This window comes from Antechinus flavipes, chromosome 1 (genome assembly GCF_016432865.1).
Source record: "Antechinus flavipes isolate AdamAnt ecotype Samford, QLD, Australia chromosome 1, AdamAnt_v2, whole genome shotgun sequence".
Taxonomy (NCBI): Eukaryota; Metazoa; Chordata; class Mammalia; order Dasyuromorphia; family Dasyuridae; genus Antechinus; species Antechinus flavipes.
In genome coordinates, this window is record NC_067398.1 from 710112180 (window position 1) to 710135992 (window position 23813).

Genomic DNA, 23813 nt, shown 5'->3' on the forward strand with positions numbered 1-23813 from the left:
TCCTCATTCTTTTTTTTTTTTATTAAAGCTTTTTATTTTCAAAACATATGCATAGTTTTCAACATCCACTCTTGCCAAACCTTCTCTCCCGAATTTTTCCCTCCCTTTCTCTACAGCTTTCCATAGACAGCAAGTAATCCAATATGTATGTAAACATGTGCACTTCTTCTACAATTATATGATCCTATTCTACAAGTAATCCAAATATGTGTTCAACATGTGTGATTTTTCTATACATATTTCCACAATTATAATTTTCACAATTATATTCCACAATTATATGATCCTATTCTATAAGTAATCCAATATATGTTCAACATGTGCAGTTTTTCTATACATATTGCCACAATTATAATTTCACAATTATATGATCCTATTCTACAAGTAATCCAATATATGTTCAACATGTGCAGTTTTTCTATACATATTGCCACAATTATAATTTTCACAATTATATTCCACAATTATATGATCCTATTCTACAAGTAATCCAATATATGTTCAACATGTGCAGTTTTTCTATGCATATTGCCACAATTTTATGATCCTCTTCCTCCAAGTGATCCAATATAGGTTAAACGTGTACAATTCTCTATGTATCGCCACAATTATATGATCCTCATCCTACAAGTGAGCGAAGAAGAGGGAAGGAGTCTTAGGCTCTCACGCTAGTGAGTGACTCGCGCCATTTGTGACCAGGCTCATCCCCTGGGCCATCTAACTGACTCCCCACAAAGTGAGGATTTCATGAGACCAAAAAAGTGGTTCCATCAGTGCTGGCTATTATGGTTATTATCAACCATAACAATGGGGCCGGATGACCGCTCGCTGGATGGCTTTGGAGGAAGCTCTCCTTCCTGCGTCTGAGTTCAATCTGTTGGCCATTGAGGTTCCTTCCAATTCACCCAGAAGCTGTCAGAAGACTAGAGCCATCGTCCAGTCCTTGCTTGCCCTCGCCGTGAGACTCTGGGCGTGTCACAGTTCCCCTTTTCCTCCTCTGTAAAGGGAGGTGATCGAAGTAAAAGTCCCCCAGCTCGGAGCGTCTTTGTTCTGCTGCGGTGTGGTTTCAGGGAGAGGGAGAGCGGTGTGGCTAAGGCTTGTGGGATAGCCCCCGTCCCTCGTGGTCCAGAGTGGGGACCGCCTTTATTGGAGGAGTCTGCAGGTGGGGAAGGTCCAGTGAGGCAGCGGAGATGGGGAGGGGAGGATGTGGGAATCTGTGCTCCCAGAGGCAGGCTCTTCTCATTTATCTTCGGGTCTACGGGCACCTCCTGGGGCAGCGCCCATCCCTAATCCGAGTTTGCTGAAACAAATCAAAAGTTGTCCCTTCTTTCTCCGCATTCATTTTCCCTGAGTCACACCTACCCCTGACCTCTCTCTTCTTCTCTGCCCCAGGATGCTTTGACCAATGTGATCAAACGGTCCCAGTTACACTTTGTCCATTGCCTGGTCCCAGGATCAGGATGGGAGGACGGAGGAGGGAGCGCGTCCCTGGCACCGGCCGACAGGGAGCACCCCCTGGACGTCTCCCTGCTGAGGGTCCAGCTTGCTGGGGCTCAGGTCCTCGACGCCCTGAGGCTGCACCGGATTGGTAAGTGACCCCACTCAGTGCCTACGATGAGAAGACTCCCCCAGCCCCAAGAGCCCCCTCCACTCATGGAGCCGGGATGCCCTTCCAAGGAGGATCATGGGCTTCAGGCACTGAGCTCGCCCTCCTTCTTGGCAAGCTGAGAAACCGAGGTCCCTCCTTCTAATATTAGATCACAAGCTCCACGAGCAACAGCCTTTGATTGGCTTCAACAAAGCTTTGCTAAGTACCTGTTATGGTCAGGGCACAGCGACCAATCGGTGAGCACGTATTAAGGGTCTGCTCTGAGTCTGGCACCCCAGGGACGACAGGACAAAAAGGGAGCAATCCCACTCTTGCAAGAGCCTCTAAAAACATTCTTTAGTCATTCAGTAGTGTCGGCCCTTTGTGACCTATGGTATATACGGCGTCAATATAAGTATATTTCTTTAATATTTAATTATACATTATACATTATGAATTAATAGAAATAAATAATTATTTCTATGGCAGCATATTAATTACAAAACAGAATGTTGGTACTTAGTGATAGGCACTTATTAAACACCTGCTGCGTGCCAGTCACTGTGCTAAACATCAGGGGTACAAAGAAAGGCAAAAGATAAAAGGAGCGGGGTCTAATGGACTGGTTGTCAACAACCAGCCACTTACCAGACACATACAGAGTACAGGAGGCTGAGGCAATGGCAGCTCGGGGGGAGGAGGGGAGATGGCAAAGGGGACCCTTGAGGTGAGGAAGGAAGCCAGCAATAAAAATCCCCCATCCCTACCTTGGAGGAGCCCACTGGCTATTGGGGAAGGGAGACGGGGGGGGGAAGGGAAGGGGGCTCCCCCAGGCAGGTTTCCCTCCAGGATCCCTTCCCTCTGCATCTCCTAACGGTTCGTGGGTTGTCCTAGTCCTGCCTCAGACTCACGGGACTTCCCAACAGGCTCGTTTCCCAGCATCCTTCTGCCTTCCTCCCCCAGGCTACACGGACCACATGGGGTTCACTCGCTTCCGGCGGCAGTTCCAAGGTTTGGCTCCAACGTTTATGAAGAAGATTTTGTTGCCCCAGGAGAGGATGGAGGAGAGGAAGGTACGGGATATGGAGGGACTGGGGCTGGGGAGGCCTTGGAAAGCTGGGCCCCTCCTGGGAGGTGGGAAAGGGCTAGAATGGGAGCTGGGAGGAGCCTTGTCCAACAAGGACAAGTCACCCAACTGCTCTGAGCCTCAGTGGTCTCATCTGTAAAATGGGGAAATACCTACCTCAGCTCAGAAATGATCATTTATAAAGGCTTGGGTGAACCTCTCAAAATGTGGAGTCAGGAAGGGTTCCGATGCTGGCCCATAAAATTCTGCTGAGAGGCTGTGAGGCCGAGGCCAGGATCTGAATTCTTCTCACCTGCTCATGTTTGCACAAGCACAGCCCCATCTCTGGGGCTCGGAGTCCTCCTCTGTGCAATGAGGGGGTTAGAGGAGAAGAGGAGGAGAAAGAGGAGGAGGAGAAGGAAGAAGAAACAGAAGAAGGAGGAGGAGAAGGAAGAGAAGAAGGAGAAGGAAAAAGAAAAGGATGAAGAGAAGGAAAAGGAGGAGGAAGAGGAAACAGAAGAAGGAGAAGGAGGAGAAGGAAGGAGGAGGAAGAGAAAGAAGAAGAAAAGAAGGGGGAGGAAGAGGAGAGGGAAGAAGGATGAGGAGAAGGAGAAGGACAAGAAGGAGAAGAAAGAAGAAGAGGAAGGAGGAGGAGGAAAAGAAGAAGGAAAAGGAGGAGGAAGAGGAAACAGAAAGAGAAGAAGGAGAAGGAAGAAAGGAAAAAGATAGTGGTAGTTATGATAAAATATGCTTCTGTCACCTCGAGGTTGGCAAGGTGCTGTTATTGTCCTTATGAACTTTGATCTCTTCCTTAACCCCAAACTCATGTGTTAGCATTGTCATTGGGGGAATCACCAGTGCCTTTAACTCTACCCAGGGATCTATTGGGATCATTAATTATAGATTCATCATTAATAACATAGGAGGGTTCTTAGAGAACAGATAATATGAGAGCTGGAAAGGAACTTGGAACAGGAAATCGTAAAGCTGGGAAGGGTCTTAAATAGGGGGTGTCAGGGCTGGGAGGGGCTTAGAACAGGGGATGTCAGGGCTGGGAGGGAGCTTAGAAACAGGGGGTGTCAGAGCTGGGAGGGAACTTAGAACAGGGGGTGTCAGGGCTGGGAGGGAGCTTAGAACAGGGGGTGTCAGGGCTGGGAGGGGCTTAGAACAGGGGGTGTCAGGGTTGGGAGGGGCCTTAGAACAGGGAATGGCAGGGCTGGGAGGCAACCCAAAACACCTAATATTGGACATAAAAGGGTCTTTAAAACCATTTAGTCAAATACTTTATCTGTGCAGAGGAAGCTAGAGTTAAGGGGGAGCCTCTAATCCCCCGAGGTGTGAGGGGCGGAGCCCTTGGGCTCCAGCCCCGCAGCGGCCCCTGGCTCCCGCTCCCCTGCCTCCCGCTCCCAGCCTTTCTCTGTCTGCAGCTTCACCCCTGGGTGCACAAGGACCAAAGTCCCTCTGGTTGAGGCGAGTGGAAAAATCCAGTTGAAAGGCCTTGACTGGGAGCCGGAGGAGGCGACGTTCCCAGTTCTCTCCCAAATGTGCTTTTGCTGCCGCCCAGATTTTCGAGGGCTGCGAGAGAAAACTCCATCCTGCCTCTTATGAAAAAGCTGATAAATATGCATGGGCCGGGCAGCCCGTCCCGGCATGAATTACGCATGAGCACGTGCCCGGCGGGGCGAGCATCAGCTTGTGCAAATTCAGTTAAGACCTCGCCACTGAGCGGGCACGTCTGGCAGCCAGAAAAGGTCAGGGCTGTTATTGGTACCGAGAGCAGGTGGCAGGGGCTCGGCGAGGAAGCGGGGGGATCAGACCCGCAGCCAGGCCTGGCACAGGCGTCCCGCGCCAGGGCCGCGTCCCAGCAGGAGCTGGAGGCGTCCGGGCCGGGCACTGGGGGGATTTATTGATTGATTTTGGGGGGGAGGGTCACCCAAGGCGAAAGTCCTACCTGTGTCTCAGCTTAGCTCTTCCTCCTCAGGTGATTGAACATTAGAAAGGTCGCCATGGTCAGCTAAGTCCCCGTTCTTCCTTTATCGGGACAGCTTGAGCAAGGGCAACGTCAGAATTAGAACCCAGAGCTTTGACGCCAAGTCTGGCGTTTTTCTGGTGAACGTGAGGCAGAGGAAATTGACTTTTGGGGCTCCAGGCCCCTCGTCCCTCTAGAAGCTGGACCAGGGTGACTAAACTGCTCCCTAGAAATGCGGGGCTGGTCCTGGACTGCCCTGAGGTTCTTTCAGGCTCTGAGCAGAGCTCCAAATTTTCTTCCCTTTTGTGAGTTTAAGGGGGTCTCCTGGTAAAGAGCAACAGCTTCCAATCCGTCTCCCTGTGGGCCCCTTGCCTTGCCTTGGGTCTGCTTGGAATCGGGAGCGTCTCTGTTAGAGCGAGTGGTCTCTGCTAGGTGTGATTCCCCAGGCCGGAGTCATTAGCGATGATGGGGATCCGGACCAGTCAGGCCCTTGGTGCCCATGAGTGAGAACATCCAGAGGGAGCCTCCCTCAGCCTTCTGTGGAGCTGCACGCGTAGGACTTTATCCGTGAAAGGTTTTGTCCAGATGGGTTATGGAATGAAAGAACCTGAAGTGAGCTAAAGCTTAGAACACAGGGCTGAGCAAGGGCTTAGAACAGGGGATGTCAGGGCTGGGAGGGAGCTTAGAACAGGGGGTGTCAGGGCTGGGAGGGAGCTTAGAACAGGGGATGTCAGGACTGAGGGAGCTTAGAACAGGGGATGTCAGGGCTGGGAAGGGGCTTAGAACAAGAGATGTCAGGGCTGAGAGGGAGCTTAGAACAGGGGATGTCAGGACTGAGGGAGCTTAGAACAGGGGAGATCAGGGCTGGGAGGGGACTTAGAACAGGGGATGTCAGGGCTGAGAAGGGCCTTAGACCATGAAACCTCAGAGCTAAGAGAAACCTTGAAAATGAATTAAATCCCACTCTACTTTTTACAATTAAGCAAATTGAAGTCCGAGGAGACAAGGGCCTGGTCTGAGGTCACCCAGAGAATTCATGGCTGTCTAGAACCTGAAGTTAGGCAGCAGAAACAGAAGCCAGCCCCCCGTGGAGTTCAGTGAGAGGGTCCCCATCCTTGAGTGGCTTCTCCAGTACCTGATCTTCCCACCCGTGAGGTCACCACTGAAGAGGCCCTCTGGGGAGATCTTGCGTTTTACCCCAGGAGAAACTTTCTATTTGCTGCATGAGAGCAAATCAAGAACTCATTGATGATTAACAAACAAGTGAACAAAAGTGGGGCTCACGTTGAAGGAGAGCCGATGGTTCAATTTTTGATGCGAGCATTTACACCTGGAAACAGCTACAAACCAAGACTTGATTTCTATTTACAGGGAGCCCGTTGTTAAATATTTCCCAGCATACCCTGTCAGCAGGTGTTAACATTTACTAGCCATTGTCACCCAACCATGAGAGACTCCTCCCTTCCCCCCAACCCCCAGGATGAATCTGTTTTCACAGAGGGAGAAGGAAGGGAAACATCTTCCCTCTCATTTCTCCCATTCTTTGTTGTAAAGTCTCTTTCATCCCTGACATTTTGATAAAAGAGAGGAAATCCAGGTATATAAAACACACAGGAAAGAGTCTGCAAACCAGAAGCTAATTGGCGATCTTGACTTTGATTCCTATTAAAGGGACGGCCCGGGGAGACAGCATGGCACCATGGAAAGGGCACTGTGATGGGGTGCACGTCCTACCTCTGATGCTCACTCAGCCTTCCGGGGCTCAGTTTCCTGCTCTGTAAAAAAGAGGGAATTAGACTAAATGACCCCGAGAATCCTTCCAATTCTAGTGCCGGGAGACTCAAGTCTGTGATCATAGAAACAAGGGGTAGCACACAGAGCCAACGTGCGACTCCCACCCAGAACAAACTCTTCCTTTTTTGGACCCAATTACGGGACTGGAAGAGGTAGGAACTCCCATAGCTTTTAGCCGCGCTTTTGAGGACGGATATCAAGCTGTCTCTGTGGAGAACACGGATAAAAGGCGTTAGCACAGTTGGACCTGCTGCTCTGGCTCGGAACGGACGCGTGGGAGGGTCCGAGAGTATTTACTCGTGGTCTGACGTCAGGTGGTCTTGGGTGGGGAGCCACGGGGATCTGCGCTTGGTTCTGCGCTTCTTAACGATTTCTTCAGTGACCTGAATAAAGGCCAATCAGATTTGCAGCTGATGGAGCTAATCCACTGGATTATAATGTCGGGAGCCCAAAAGGTAGATGAGGAGGTTGATTGGATTGAATCTAATAAAATCTAAAAATAAAATAAGATACTAGATGTAAGGATTAAGGTAATGTTATCCCTGAGTATAAAAATAAATCAACTCTGAAAGGACAATCGGGGAGCCGGAATGGTTGGGCAGCAGCTTGTCTGAAAAAGATCAGAGGGCACCAGTTAAGCCTTTGAGTCAGTCAGGACATCTAGAAAGGGAATTGTGATTTGGGGATGCACGGAGTGCCCTCCAGGACCACGGGGTGATATAGTGCCCCCTCCCAGCCCTCAGCCGCACCATTCTGGGGCCGTAATTAAGAGGGGATCATGGACGATGGGAGGAACCTTGCATAGATGCCATCAAGGATGGAAGGAGAGATCTGGGGCTGTGTACTTGGACAGAAGTGGCCGGGCAGCCCTGTTCTGCTGGGCCCAAAGTCAGAGCAATGAGAAATGGGGGGAAGGAGCCGAGAGGCCGGTCTACTTGTCAGGTCAGGAAAGTTTCCTAGCAATTAGAGCTGTGGACAAGGGCAATGGCTATCGTGAGGAGTGGAGAGCAGCCTCTTCTCAGAGGTCTTTAGGCACAGGCTGGACAACCAGATGTTAGGAAGGATAAAGCAGGGAGTTAGTATACATTCTAAGATAATTTCCATTTATTGAAATTTTATGTTGTTCTAAGCCTCCTCATGCCCTGACATCCCCTGTTCTCAGCTCCCTCCCAGCTCTGACCTTCTTTGTTCTAATCTTCTTCCCAATTCGACATCCCCTGCTCTAGGCTCCCTCCCAGCCCTGACATCCCCTGCTCTAGGCTCCCTTCTGACCCTGACATCCCCTGCTCTAGGCTCCCTTCTGACCCTGACATCCCCTGCTCTAGGCTCCCTCCCAGCCCTGACATCCTCTGTTCTAGGCTCCCTCCCAGCCCTGACATCCCCTGCTCTAGGCTCCCTCCCAGCCCTGATACCTTATGTTCTAAGGCTCCCCCTTGTTCTGTTGTTGGGGGTTCTGAGGACCTTCTTTTGCAGACACTGTGGTCGCTGTGATTCTTTGTTTGCGGTGCTTGTGGAGGCGGCTCCTGTTCTGCAGGTAGCCATGTAGTGAGGAGATGGGAGGACGTGTTTGTGCTCGCCAAAGCCTTGTTTCCCTCCGCAGCCATCCTTTTCCGGTCCCACCCTCTCTCCCCAAGTGCTTTACACCCCGTTGGTTCATTATTCTCTTCTCTCCCGGCTGAATCCCTCACTCTTGTCTGGGATGCTCAGCCCACTGTTGGGCTGCCCGCTTGGCTGCTCCAGTGGGGGTCCCCCAAAAGCCTGGGAGAGAAGTCTTTGCCCCGAATGCCCAGAAGTGCCCATGAAGGACGGGACCACAGAAATCCTCTGCGGTTTACTCCATGATCTCTGGTTCCCTGCTCAACTCCTCCTTGTTAATAGAATAAATAAGAGCATCCAGGACTCCAAGCTAATTGCTCTGGTCCTTGGGCTGTGTCATCAATATAAAGAATCAATCAGGGAGCGTTCCCACTCCAGTCCTCCGACTCGCGGGCGCTGGGACAGCCCTCCAAGGGCCGGAGCAGGCTTCCCACAACCCCCTTGGGGTGAAGGTGCTGCAGATCATCCTGCCCACTTTCCAGATGAGGGTCAGAGAGGTGAACCACCCAGCTGATGAGTGTCTGAGGTGGGCTGTTCACCCCAGTCTCCCCAAGGTCCACAGTGCCTTTCTCCTTCTGTGATGTGGGCAAAAACAGCAGCTTCCAATCCCAAACACTAATGCGTATTGCTTTATGGGTGAGTCCTTTTTCTCTGGACTTAATTTTCCTCCTTTGTAAAATGGGCTGGGTAGTCTCCCAGAGCTCTCCACACCCCAAAGCCTGTTAACTAGCCTGTTTGAGGGCTAGGAAAGCCAAAAGCTCAATGCTTTTTTTTTCATATATTTAAAGACCCAGGACAATGATTCTCGATCATAGAGCTTGAGCAAGGAGGGTCTTCAGGTCAGAGGTCTCTGGTCCAACCCCCTCATTGAAAATATTGCAGCTTTGGTGGTGGGGTGAAGGAGGTCACCCACAGGATTTGAACCTGGAACTCCTGACTCCAGATCCTGCTTCCATCTACTGCCACCTACTTATCTCACTACTATGAAGATCAAATTAGATAAGATATGTAAAAACATTTTACAAATATTTTTTAAAATATTGGTATCCATTTTAATTTTATTTTTAGATATGTTATTAAAGCAAAGAGTTAACAGGGAATAGGAATTTTACAAATCTTAAAAGAGAATTGTTATTACTTTGTTGTTCTATTAATGATATTGTGGACAAAGAACTGGCTCTGGAATCAACAAGACCTGAATTCAAATTCTGCCTCAGCCATTTACTAGCTTTGTGATGCAGGGCAAGCCATTTCACCTTTCCTTGCCTCTGTCTCCTTGCCTGTAAAATGAGGATAATAATAATAGCACTTAATCTCTCAGGGCTGTTGTGAAGATCAAATGAGACAAATGAGAAGAAAAGGTAAAGAACCTCTGGACTTGAGCATCTCTAAGGTTCTTTCTAGTTATTGTTCCAGAATTCCTTCCATCTTGAACATGCAGGTTCTATGTTCTTAAGCCTTTCTAGCTCAAACATTATATAATTTTATATATATAGAAAATAATTTTCAGTTATCAATATATTATGTTCTGTTCTAAGGTCCCTCCCAGCTCTTATGTCCATTGGCCCAGAAGCAAGAGATTATTAGTCCACCTCAGTGGACTTCATTATTTTGGTGCTTCATTATTTTGGTTGTCCAAAAGGGTGGGAGGGATCAGTAAGAATTAAACACACTAGAAATAAGAGGAATATAGCAATTGCCATTCAACACTGACCTTGGAGTCACAGTACTGAGTTCAAATCCTACATCTGATCGTTACTATTTCTATGGCCTTAGAAACAAGTCACTTAACCCTACTTGACCTCAGTTTCCTCATCTGTGAAAGAAAAAGTCGGATTAATATGTCTCAGAATTCTCTTCCAGGTCTAAATCTTCTAAATCTGAGGTAGCGCAACTCAAGAATAAATATAGGACCAAATCATCTTCCGTGTTGGTGCTGGAGGGGAAGGCTAAGTCATTCTGTTGATTGAGCTCATGGAAGGAAAGGGTATTTTAGAAAGATTTCCTAGGTCTTACAAATAGAAACCTTAAAAACCTTCATTCAAACGCCTTTATTTTACAGATGAGAAACATGGAGTACAATTTCTTATGTGGGGTAGAAAAAAATGTTGCATCGGAAGTCAAGATACTTGATTTGAATCCTCCTGGCTTTGTCATTCACTCCCTCTCTTGGACTGCTGGTCTCTCCCAGTCCTAAATCTAAAGTCTAAGAAAGAGTGGGTCCAAGAGTAGACATCTGGCTCCAGATTGAACATTCTGTAGAAGAAAAGAATTATACAAAAAACTTCAATTGTTTGCTGATGCTGTATTTCAGGGGTCCTCAAACTATAGCCCGTGGGCCAGATGCGGCAGCTGAGGACATTTATTTCCCTCCCCCAGGGCTATGAAGTTTCTTTATTTAAAGGCCCACAAAACAAAGTTTTTATTTTTACTATAGTCCAGCCCTCCAACAGTCTGAGGGACAGTGAACTGGCCCCCTATTTAAAAAGTTTGAGGATCCCTGCAGATAGCTTTCCTCAAATGGAAGAAGAGGAAGAAGGAAGAGGCTGCATTGAACCCATCACTTTGGGACTGCTCGGGCTGCTGGGAAGCTCCCTATTAAATTTCTGCTCTAGAATATTTCTCTATTCTAAAGATGGAGAAATCCCCTCTCAGGGTTTGCTCAGTGAAGGGTGTAGAAAAGATCCAGTTCCTTCCAGGCCCACTGAAAATAGAGAGAACAAATTCTGTGAGTTCTTTTGTCTATCAAACCTCCTTATTTTCGCTTGGTTGCCCCTCCCCCCTCCCCGCTCTCCCTTTCATCTAAAAAAAAATCCTGTGTATTTTTATTTTATTGGCTGTATCCATCCTGATGCCTGGAGCTCCCCTGGACCATCTTGAGCTAAAATGTAATAATCAAAACCAGCCAATTTCAGGAGAAATGGGATGTGCTTCCACCAAGGTCAGCGGAGGAGGGTTTCTCTCTGATTGTGTTCTGGGGCCAGACTTTTAATAAGCATTTTTCTTGGTGTCTCAGGAAGTTTTCAGCCATATCTGTCTGTGGCAGAAGGGAATAGAACTCATCGACTAAACTGCGTCCTGCTCATAATACCTTTCCCTTCTGCATTGTCACAATTATTTGTCTGACAGTTTCTGCTGGGAATAATAGACTTCCTAATGTTCCGTGAATGTAAGCCCCATGTGGGGATGGATGGGAGGTGCCTGCAGGTTGGTCAGCTAGCATTATTAAAAGTGGGGATGGCCCTTAGGGGGAGCTAGATCTCCACTACAAGGCAGGGCCTTCCCCTTGCCCATGAACCTGACAGAGGACGATGGTATTGGATGGCTTGGGAGGTGGTGCTCCCTTACCTCAGAAAAGGCTTGGGTCTTCTTGCTTAAGGGCAGCTAGGTGGCCATGGAGCACCCCTGAGCCATCTCGAAGGCCGGAAGACCTGAGTTTAATTATGACCCAGACACTTAATAGCTGTGTAATCCTGAACAAATCACTTCTCCCTATTTGCCTCAATTTCCTTATCTGTAAAATGAATTGGAGAAGGAAAGGGCAAAACCATTCCAGTGTTTTTGCCAAAAAATCCCAATTGGATGACGAAGATATGATTGAAATGACTGATCAATGACAATAATTTCTTGGTTCTGGGTCCAACATTACATTTACTGAACCTAAATCCCAGTTCCTGGAAGAATTTCGGCCACACAATAGGTGTTTGTTGATTGATTGATTAATTAATCGATTTCCTGTTTCTGTCTCCCCAGCTTATTGAGGAACTCCTGCAGGAACTGGACCTGGAGAAAGCAGCTGTACAGCTCGGGAAAACTCAAGTGAGCCATCCTATTTCTCTGACTTATTTCATCTAGGGTTTCCAGATTAGTGTAATTTGGGCGACTGCAGGACTAATAGAAAAGGAGAACAGATCAAATTCTCTTGTCTCTATTATTTCCTGAATTTAGTAGCAATTGCTGCCTGAGTGAGTGGTTTTGTGATAAACTAGCTGCCATTTTAGAGAGAAAGAGAAAAAGGTCCCCTTTGTGTCCTAATGATGAGGATTGAAGGATATTCTCTGCAGCCAGCCAAGGCTCTGTGTGTGTGTGTGTGTGTGTGTGTGTGTGAGACAGAGAGAGACAGAGACGAGACAGAGAAAGAGAGAGAGAGAGAGAGAGAGAGAGAGAGAGAGAGAGAGAAAGAGAGAGAGAGAGACAACAGAGAAGAAATGGAAATGTCCAAGTCTTCACTGGCTCTCTGGACAATACAAAGAACAAAGAAGGGAGTGTGGAACCTTCCCAGGTGGCTAAAAAGATAAGCAGCTTCCCAGGTAGATCACTGAAGATTGGACACCAATATCACAGTCAAGGTAGTAACAAGAAGGACTTAGTAAAGTTCCTACATATGATGAGGAGGAAATGAAAGAAGACTTACTCATAGTCAGGTCCTTTGGAGACAGAAACCTGAGTTCAAATCCACCCTCTGATCTTTACTTTGTGTGTATGATTTTGGGCAAATCTGGATCTCTAAAATGGGAATATTGAACTTCTAACTCTAGACCAGGAGTTATTATTAAACTTGTGTATTAAATTCTCTGGCCATCGATTTCCATCCGGCCACTTTCCTACACAAGAGGATAGGATTAGAAGACCCCTGAGCTAGGATTCTATGGTGTGTAGGTGATGTTTCAGCTTTTCAGGTCCCCAGGAGTCTGGGGCCATGATTGTCTAAATGAAATGAGATAATAAACTTGAGATCAGAATGCATCTTTCTTTCCCCCACTTCCGATGCTGAAATCTGTTATCTATAGGAACCATTGTACTAAAATGAAAGAAAACAAACACAAAAATGATGCTCCATTTGGGCTGAGATGAGCATTATCTAAGAAACTGTAATTTTTGGAAATAGCTCTTCTCAGTAATTTAGGAATATAAGGCAAAAATAGTGGAGAGCAACGAACTGCATAGGTAAGCAGGAAAACAGCCCATTAGTATACACTTCCAACTGAGCTTTCCAAGGAGTTCCATTCATTTCCAGATAACCTGTGCATTGCCAAGGGGAGCATCCTTGAGGATTGGTTCATGGCAATGGGGAATGGGGGTGGGGTGACCATGGTGATGGTGGGAAATACACCATCTTAAGGATGGTAGAGCTTTCTCTTGCGATCCTACCTAGGAATATCAGCCTAGCTTCCAGGAAGAGAGTTATCCATAGGAGAGAAAATAAGCCCCCCAATATTAGGGAGAACCCAGAACAGGTACCTTCATTCATCAGTATTGCCAAGTAAAATTGTACTGGTGCACATATACATTCTCTGGCAAGCCATCCTGATTCCTGACATTCACAAAGGAAAAAGGAAACTGTCAGGTACCAAAATCTGGAGTGATAAGAATCTCCCCACATGCATTATCGAAAGGGATCTGTCATCTTCAAATCAAGCATTATGGTTCAATTAGCCACCCCCACCTGAGAGATGAAGTCCGCATTCTAGACTCAATTCTGTCTTTGATTTTCTGGGCAATCTTGGACACTTCCTTCTGCTCTCTGGGTTTCAATTTCTTTGTTATAGGAGACTAGCCATTCAACCCCATCCTCTGTTACCTCCCTGATTTCCCAATACACAGAGGAACAAAAACTCCTTTCATTTACTTGGCTTCTACTGCTGTTTATGCATGTTAAATCCACCAATAAAATTCAGGCTCCCAGAGGGTAGGGACTGATTAATTATTGGCTTTGTTTCCTAGCCTTGCACAGTGCTTGAACCCATAATAGGTACTTGGTTAATGTTTGTTGATTAACTTTAAAAATGGAGGGCGACATTTATTGTTTGTTGTTTTCATGTATTTCAATCATGTCTGGTTCGTTGTGACTTTATTTGGGGTTTTCTTGACAAAGATACTGAAGTGGTTTACCATTTCCTTCTCCAGCTCATTTTTACAGATGAGGAACTGAGGCAATCAGGTGACTTGCCCAGGGTTACTTTCCACTCTGCCACCTAGGTGCCCCATTAGGTATTGACTATTGCTAAAATAAAAACAAAACAGAAGGTTGCTTTTAAGGAGTTAATTTTCTAGTGGAGTCTTAGAATGGATAGATCACTGAACCTGGAATCAGGAGAATCTGGGTTCAAAACCCACTTCAGACCGATACCTGTTGAAGATCATGGATTATGTGCTGAAGACCATGGGCAAAATATTTAATCTCTCTTTAAAAAAATAAAAGTAAAAATACACATGAGCTTCTGAGACACAGAGCAATTATTTCTTGCTCTGGCTCTCTTAGAGCCATCTAGAGCATCTTAACATCTTAGAGCTATCTAGAGAAGCTGGAAGTTAGCGGGGAAATGATCCTTGAGCAGCTAAAAGCTCACTTTGTTGCCTTAGGAGAAACTTTCAGGCTTAGATTTTAGATCTAAGTTTTACCAGTATAATATCAGCACCAGGTTGAGGAAGAAGAAGAGATGGCATTAAGAACTAGATATTTTGGGTGTGAGCTGAACTGTGTGTGAATCCAGGGAAACTGGGTTTTATTCTGTAATGAGGACAGTTTGAATTACAGAGAAGGGAACAGAAAGAATATTCTGGGAGATTTAGTATTATAAAAACATAGGTTTAGAATCAAAAGGGACTCTAGAGGTCAGTTAGTTGAACAATTAGGGAAACTGAGGGGCAGAGAGGTTAAGTGATTTGACTAAGATAATAGTAAGTGACACAACAAGATAGTTCCTATTATTATTCCGTTGTACACTTGAAGAAACTGAAGAATTCAGAGATGAAGTTAAAATCACATCTTATTGATTGCCTGAGGCAAAATTTGAACTCGGGTCTGTCTTCACTCTGGATCCAATTCTCTATCTGCTGCACTGCTGCTTAGCTACTTTCTATATAGATTAATTATTGTTGTTGTTATTCTCTTTTTCTCTTGAAAATAAGGACATTTTCCCCTTCTCCAATCTTATGATAATGTCCTTGTTTTCTATCATAATTTGTGGTAGCACATTTTATGAATTTTTGCATTTGATCCTCAGCCAAAACCTCTGAGGGAAGCACTATAGATAGCATTTCCCCTGTTTTACGGAGAGGTAAATTGAGACCAGGAAAGATTAGGTGATTTGCTGGTGGTCACAGAGCGAGTAAGCATCAGAGCTGTATTTCAAGTCTACATCTCTCCTGATTGGAAATCCAGTGTACATCCCACTATCCCACACTGCCTTATTCTGTTATGTGTAACATCAATCAATGAGCATTTATTGAGTACCTACTATGTGTCAAATGCTGTGTTAGGTGCAGGGCATACAAAAGGGAAAATGGCGGTCCCTGCTCTCAGGGAATCTCTGTTCAACTGGTGAGATAACATGTACACATATGTATATGTATATGCACATGTATGTACAAGACAAATAAAATATAAACTCAAAAAGGAAGGCGCTGGCAGCTAGGAACACAAACATGAAATCAGGTCAGTTTGGGACTTCAAGGAACTTATATTCTAACATTAGGAAACAATGGGCTTGAGAAGGATATTTTGGGGTGGGAGTTCTCAGGTTCAGGTGAAGGGAGCCCTTGGCGATTGATTAAGGCATCTCTCCAAAGGCGGTGGTTGTATTGACTGGATTGCACTTACTTGAGCCACAGGAGAAATGGGTGGGGATGGGAAATGCCTGCGGCCCAGACAGAAAATGTGAAGCCTTGGTGGGTGGGAGCCAGCCGGCATCCTTTGAGAAAGGACATGGAATAGCCCTACATAGGTGGGCCACATTTCAGCACCGGGAGCAAGCGAACAGCTCCTGCTTTTCCTTGTCATTTCCAGCCTCTATGGCCTGATCACCATCCTTTCCATCACCATGACACTGATGTCAAAAGCATGTTTTTGCTCATATCTGAGCCTCCAGCCTGGGGAGACGGCTCTGTAGAAAAACGACAGATTGTAAGACGTGACTCAGTGGGGTGGAATGACTTATTTCTATTCTGTGCATAGTAGCTTCCAATTATCTTTTTAATGAAACCTTCATACTTAATCAATAGTGTTTTGGCAGTGCTGGCCACCTTTTGTAATCTACAGACTTGGTTCTCTCATCATTTTGGCCATTGATTTTTATAGTGGCTTTTCGAATTCACTAGCTTGTGAAATTAATACAGTCGTTATTGAAGTAATCAAGGAGGCCACGAGTCAATCATATCTTTATTTCAATGAGGCTAATTGTCTTGGCAGAAATTCCGGAAACGACCAAAGAGGGGCTCTTGCGGCAGGAGCCCAAGATTCTCATTTTTCCCATCTTGCACAGTAGATCGTTAAGGCATCGATGGATTTGTTGCCGTATCTTAAAATAGGTGGCGATGAACAGAGAGCTGATGAAGATTATCCGCTCCATCCAGCATCAAATCAAAATCTCATGTGAGAAGCTCCTTGAAATTAGGCTTTGTTTGGCAGAGTGAAGGACCCAAGCCCTCGGGGGTTTGAGAACAGTCCCGTTTCATATACTTCTTTAACAGGATTGGGCCTTTAACAGGACTTTAAGAGAACTTGGAGCTCACACCTGGTCACATCCTGCTTCCTAGCTCAGTGACCTTGGATATGTTTTCCCACTTTGGGTTATTAGTTTCCTCCTTGAAGAAATGAGATTGGGTAGATGACCATAGAAGGTTTTCTATTTCTGGAACATCCTCTTTTTTTCTTCTGCTTTCATAATTATTATTTCAGTCTTGAAGCTCCAGCTCAAATGCCTCATTGTTTAGCTTTCCTAACTCTTCCAGTCTACAGCTATCTCTCCTCTCTCCCTTCTGTGCCTGCTGACTGTCCCTATTGGACCCTTACCTTTTCTCTTCTGCCATCTCTTCTTATAGGAGAGAGGATAAAGCTTACCACAATGTTGGGCTTTCTTAAAATGCTTTTTGGTTTGCAGGGGAAAAAATACTTTACAAACCTATTGGTTTGGACCCTTACCTTTTTTCTTATGTTATTTCTTCTTAAAGAAAACATTTTCAAGCTAGATTGAAAGTCCTCGGAAGGTAAAGCTTACCACAATGTTAGGCTTTCTAAAAGTGCTTTTGTGTTTGCAGAAAAAAAACACTTTGCAAAAAGGGTTTGGACCCTTACCTTTTTTCTTCTGCCATCTATTCTTATAAGAAACACTTTCAAGCTAGAATCGATTGAAAGGTAGAACCTACCACAATGTTGGGCTTTCTAAAGCGATTTTGTGTTTGCAGAAAAAGAAACCTCAGGTAAATTCACATCCAACCTCTGACATTCACTAAAGGTCACTTCTGACAAGCCACTTCCCCTCTCTCTGCCTCAGTTTCCTCTTCTGTCAAAAGAAGAAGTTGGACTTGATGGTCTTCACAGGTCCTTCTTCTTCCAGTTCTATGGTCCTACAATCTCATTTGAGCTTTACAACAATTCTGTGAGTTGGTGTTAGTATTCCAGATGGCTCAGAAATATGGATTGACTTGTTTAGGAAGAGGAAGCTAGTGAAGTGTGAGATTTGGGATTAAGAGAATCATAGATTCTGAACTGAGAGGGAACATAGAGTCCACTAACTCCAGTCTCCTCATTTCATAGATTAGAAAATCGATGCCCAAAGAGGTGAGTGACTTACCTTAGAATACATAGGGAACTAGGATTTCAAACAGTGTCCCTTCTTATTCCAGGTCAGATACTTTTCTAGTACCTTATACTTTTCTTTTTAGTATGAATACAACGCTCAGTTCTCTTCTTCCCTGAATTGCCCGTCTCTAGGAACTTCTTAGTTTCCTAATAGAAGTGAGTTGAATTTTCTTGGTTTAGCTGACATTGACTTTTTTTGGGCAACTGACTAATTATGATCCCTTGGTCTTGTCCCTTATGTATGTTGGTCATGCTAGGTTGGAGCATGTAGATCGGGCTATCAAATATTTAGAGCTAGGAAAATCCCTACAGCCATCAAGTCCAATTCTCTTATTTTACAATTAAGGAAACTGAGGCAGAGATTGTCACTTGCCCAGAATCACGCAGCTGCTAAATGCCTGACTGGAGTCTTCCCACTTCCAATTCCTCTGCTTTATCCATCACATCACACTGATTGGTTATATTTGGACCTGGATCCCAAGAGCTATGATCAGCAGGGCAGAGACACAATCTTCTGGTCTACTTACTTCCTGGGGTCCTCAAGCATCTGTGCCATCCCCCAAAGTCCAAGAATCATTCCTAATGATCTTTCAAACTTTCAGGTGTTCCTGAAGTCAGGCATCATCTCCAGGCTGGAAAGGCAGCGGGAGAAGCTGGTCTCTCGGAATATAATTCTCTTTCAAGCTGCCTGCAAGGGATTCTTGTCCCGCCAGCAATTCAAGAGATTGAAGGTAAGGGATTGGAAAATGTCCCCTGTCTACACTGGAGTTAGCTCCATGACCCTCCCACTCAGGTTTTTTCTCTGATAGTTCAGTATCCCTCAAGAAACCACGTATGGATCCACCATATGTAAATTAGGCTTATACTATCCTGGGTAAGGGTGTTTTGTGTGTGTGTGTGTGTGTGTGTGTGTGTGTGTTAAAATTTCCATGGGGATATAAAATAAAATCTGAGAGTCACTCTGTCCATCCCATTTTCTCAAACTAGAAATTTGTCTAAACTCCCCTTTGGTGAAGAATAACTAGATTATTCAATTCAACAATCATGGAATACTTACTCTGTGTAAGGTCCTTTAGGTATTGAAGATAAAGACAAAAGTACAGTCCCTGCCCCCCAAGAAGCTCACATTCTACTGGAGAAAAAGGTTCCTAGAATATTGTCCCCCGTCTCATAAGCATTGGGAACAATGCTTCATTACACCTTGATTTCCAGAAGGACTTGTTCCCAGTAAACTTGTTGAGGGGAATTCTCACTTTTTTCTCTGTATCCCCAGCCTCTAGCATAGTGCCTGGCACACAGTAGGTGCTTAATAAATGCTTTTGGTGTTGAAATCAATTACTCACAGTTTATTATAACTCCATCCCATTAAAGTTTAAAGCGTTCCTTTGTGCCTCATTTGAAATTCTCTGTTAGTTCTTTCTCCCTTGGGGTGAGGATTTCCATTATGTCCCATGGTAATCAATCATTTTTAATTGAAAAATAAATGCTGGATTCTCAGTTCTTTTCCCCTTTTCTTTCCTCCTCAGATCCGGCAGTTGGCTGTCCAGTGTATCCAGAGAAATCTGAAGGTGTTCCAGGAGGTGAAGGAATGGCCTTGGTGGCAGCTTCTGTGTTACATCCGGCCTCTATTGAGCATCACCATCGGGGAGGATCAGCTCCGGGCAAAGGAGGTACGCGCGTCTCTGGGCCGGCACAGAGAATGCCCTCTCAACGTCTCCGATGGGCAAGGTCTTTTCAGTTCTTACCATAGCAGTAATGAGGGGTGGGCCGTGGGGCTTTGGCCCAGGGTGGAAAAATTTTAGAGCACTGGGTCCTATTTCTCTCTCTTTGTGATCCTCCTCGTAGCAGCAACAGCTGCAGCAGTCTTGTCCTAGAACTCCTTTCCTTCCTCAGTGTCCATTTACATACATTTCTCTTCCATATGCCTCGAGTAGTATCTGAACAGGGTAGAAACTTTCTAGTGTTCCAGGAAGGCTTCCTCTCCCCAGGCTATGTTACAAGCAAGCTCCCTGCCTGGTTTTCAGGTGCAAAGATGGCTAATTATGGCTGCTCAGACACCTCTCTCCCTCTGATCTGGCCACATGTCTAGTCCCTTCTCGGTGACCACAAGCTGACCAGACCCTTCTCCTGCTGTAGTCCCCACCCTCTCACCCTCAAATCTGGGCCGTCCAATAGCCCCAGTGCTTCAGCTGTCCCCTTTTTTATCAAAATGCACTTAGCCTGGAGCCTGTTTCCGGCTAGTCTTTGCTACGGGGATCCTGGATACTGATGAGTTCACCGGTTATCAGTCCCCGGAACATATTTACATTTTAATAGGGACCCTCTGAAAGCTGTATCTTAACACAAAGGGAACGCTAACTGAGAAAATTTGAGCTCTCTGTGTGTGTGTGAAGGTAAGAGCTTCAATATTTTATTTATCTGTGCATCCAGTCTTACAAGAATTATTTAGAAGCACCGACTGAATGCACGGAAGGTAGAAAGAAGGATAAATGATGATGATGATGATGATGATGGTGATGATGGTGATGATGGTGATGATAAAAATAAAAATAAAAAATTTATATGGAGATTTAGGGTTTGCAAAGCATTTTATAGATATTATCTAATCATTCCTGGTCACCAGGTTCTTTCATTAAATCCAGGAAGGTGATGCAAATAAACACCCCCAAATTAGAATATGTTCAATAGATGAGCCCTCTCGGGGCCAATGTGATAGGATGGGCATTAATCAGCTGGAAGGTGAACAGGATAGCAAAGGGGCAAAGATTATCAGCCAATAAATATGTGATAAGCACCTACTGTATACACAGTATTATGGTCAGTGCTGGTGCTGCAAAGGAGCTGATAGAGGAGGTAATATGCAAGCAATGCTGTATAAACAAATATGGAAAGGATAAACTGAGAGAATCATCAGAGGGAAGGCGCTAGGAACTGAGGAGGATTGAGAAGGGCTTCTGGGAGAAGGAAGCCAAGAAGTAGACATGGGGGAGGAGGAAGGGAATGCCAAAAAAGGAGGGGATGAAGGAGATGAGGAGCCTTTCCTGGAGAAGTGAGGACTTCGGTGTGGGGGTGGGCAAGCAAGTCTCCCTCAGGTATTGGAAGGATTGTGGCCTGGAAGCAGGAAGAGGTCTGCTCTGCTTGGGCCCGGCAGGTGAAAAGTAGGAGATTCTCAATGGATGTCAAAGACTTCCCAGCCATGGAGTGGGGCGAGAAAGGAGGCGATGGCTCCCTCTCCCTAGAGCAGAGCTTGGATGTCCCTTGTCAGGGATGCTGTGGAGGAATGTCTCGTCAGATTGGACTAAGTGGCTTCAGAGCCCCAGGCCAGTTCTGGGATTTTGTGAGCGGCTTGGCCAGAAAGTGTGTGTGTGTGTGTGTGTGTGTGTGTGTGTGTGTGTGTGTGTGTGAGAGAGAGAGAGAGAGAGAGAGAGAGAGAGAAGCAGAGATAGAGACAAAGAGACGGGGAGAGAGACTACAGAGAGACAGAAACAGAGAGACAGAGGCAGAGGGAGAGAAAGAGAGAGAGACAGAGACAAAGACAGAGAGGGGGATGGGGGTGGTGGGAGGGGGAGAACGTACCCATTTAGGCGGGACCACTGAGGAAGGCCTCATAGAGGAGATGCTTTCTCTGTAGATAACACAGCTTGTATCCAAGGCCAACAAATTAGCCACTTTCCTGTATTAGGTGAAATCATGGTGCTTTTTTTTAAACAACAAAGGCTGCTGGCGGTGTTTATGTTTTTGGTTTCCATCAGACCTGTGATTTCATTATAATGGAGGTGAGCCATTGGGAAATCCTCAGGGTTTTGGTTTTGTCTTTTAGGAAGAACTCACCGCCCTGAGAAAGAAACTAGAGACATCTGAGAAGTCGCGGAACGAGCTTCGGCAGAACGCAGACCTGCTGGAGAGCAAGGTATCTGATGGTGGAGTGGCCCGGGCGGGGGGGCGGCAGGAAGAGAAGGAGAGAGGGGGAAAGAGAGAGACAGAGACACAGAGACAGACAGACAGAGACAGAGATAGAGGCAGAGACAGACAGACAGAGACAGAGACAAAGAGACAGAGAGACAGAGACAGAGAGAGACAGATGGAGACAGAGACAGACAGAGAGAGATAGAGGCAGAGACAGACAGACAGAGACAGAGATAGAGGCAGAGACAGACAGACAGAGACAGAGAGAGACAGAGACACAGAGACAGAGAGACAGAGACACAGAGAGACAGATGGAGACAGAGACAGAGAGAGACAGAGATAGAGGCAGAGACAGAGACAGAGGGAGACAGAGGCAGAGACAGAGGCAGAAAGAGAGCTTGACAAAGACAGAAAGAGATTAATATATAGAGAGACAGACAGAAAGAGATTAATATAGACACACATAGAGAGAGACAGACAAATATCAACAGAGACAGAGAGAGATTGGAGAGACAGAGAGACAGACAGACAGAGACACAGAGGGAGTGTACACACCCAGATGTGTGGGCATCCTGGGAAAATCCTTTGCATTCTCTGAATCTGGTGGGGGATTCTAAGAAATTCCTGCTTACTTTGTTGGGGAATTACGGGCATGAGAGAAGGGGATGGGAGGCCAGGTCAAGGAGAGGAGGTGGGAGCTGGTCCCCCGCCTTGGAGGGCTGGCTTCTCGCGTTAGGAGGCAGGAATCCGCCGCGGTCGCCAGTTAAGATCAGCTGGGGCAGCTGTCTCGCGGTTACCTTTGCGCTTGGGTGGCCAGCCTGAGATGCCTGGGAGCGAGGAGGACGTTTAGAGCGTGAGCTTCCTGAGGGCAGGGACCCCTCGGGATCTCCCCCAGTGACTCTCAGAGTAGGCACTTAGGTGCTTGTTGAGTGATTGGTCTCCGTGCAGGGCGACTGATCTTGATGGAGGCCTTTGTTAAGTGGTTGCATGTGAATCTCTCAAGGTCACATCCCCGGGAAAGGAGCTCAGACGTTATCTGGCCAAAAGGGGACCTGGATTTAGGGGCAGAGGGAGCCCGACTCCTGCAGTTTTTGCAAAGGCAGGAAAGAGAAGAGAAGGGAGTGGGACATGACCCTCCAAGGTCACCGGCCCCCAGGAGCCATCTAGTTCAGCTCCCTCCTTTTGCAGCGGAGGAAACTGAGGCACAGGGGGATGACGTGCCTTGCCGAATGTTAGATTGGCAGTGACAGGCACAGGACTTGACCCGTGTCCTTTTGTACCCAATGCAAGGATTTATTTTCCTTCCCCAACTGTGTCGTACTGATCGAAGCATGACACGGTCCTCCATGATTTCCTGCTTCACTGGGTGGTCCAGATGACCCCGTCAGAGAGGTTTGGAGGAGGGAGAGGTCAGGGAGAATGAGGTCGAGGTGGAGAAAGCAGGGTTTGGGCTGGTTCCGGGACCTCCGCGCTCCCGTCTTTCTTCCTGGGAGCACTGAGCCCTTCAGGTGCTTTCTGGGTCCCAGCCAGGCCTGCCCCAGCTCCTCTGCTGACATGATTCATGAGGAGGGCGATCAGGGACAACCGCTCTGCCCTCCCAGGAGCTGCCGGCTTTGTGTTCACTGGGAACGAGAATGATCCCAGATCCAAATGCAATGGATTTTGTGCCGGAGTGAGGGTGGGTGGAGAACTAAGGACAGAGATTGATTTGGGACGGTTCCATCTGCTTTGCTGAGTCATCTGCCAAGAACAGACAGGACGGAGTGAATTCAGGCAAAATCAAATGACCAACAGGGCAGAGAGACTCTGGGAAGGCCGCCTGTGGTGGATGGGGCTGTACCTAAGAAGCCCCGAGTTCAAATCCTGCCTCAGCCACTGTTTGTGTGACTGGGGCAGGTGACTATCTCTCAGAGCTTCAATCCTCTCATCTTTAAAGTAAAGAGCAGGACTTCTTGATTCTGAGTCTCTCCTAGCTTACAGGCTCTATTTAGGGCTATGGCGAAGTCACCCTTCACCTCACTGAGTCTGTTTCCTCATCTGAAATGGGGGAAACGCTCCTGACAGGACCCACTTTTCAGAGTTGTTTTGATGGAGGAGCGTTTGATCAACCTTGAAGCTCCAGGATGGGAGCTATTCACATGATTAGTCTGGGCTGGGAGCAGCCATGCTACCAGCTGCCGAGGGAGCCACTGGGACTGAGCCCTGGACCCGTGATTAATGATTATGACTGGTTCCTTCATTTGGGTCAGGCCATGATTTGCTCAACCAAAAAGAGAATGGATTTTGCTTTTCTTGGTGGCAATAAGGTGAC

At 46.5% G+C, this 23813-nt stretch overlaps 1 protein-coding gene across 1 annotated transcript in view; it reads left to right on the top strand.

Moving 5' to 3' along the window:
- Positions 1–23813, top strand: part of MYO18B (myosin XVIIIB) — a 335406-nt gene that overhangs the window by 130300 nt on the left and 181293 nt on the right. Inside the window, 6 exon segments of the mRNA XM_051973021.1 lie at positions 1393–1588; positions 2552–2661; positions 11767–11832; positions 18199–18327; positions 19123–19266; positions 21417–21506. Of these exon segments, the coding sequence (XP_051828981.1) occupies positions 1393–1588; positions 2552–2661; positions 11767–11832; positions 18199–18327; positions 19123–19266; positions 21417–21506 (735 nt within the window).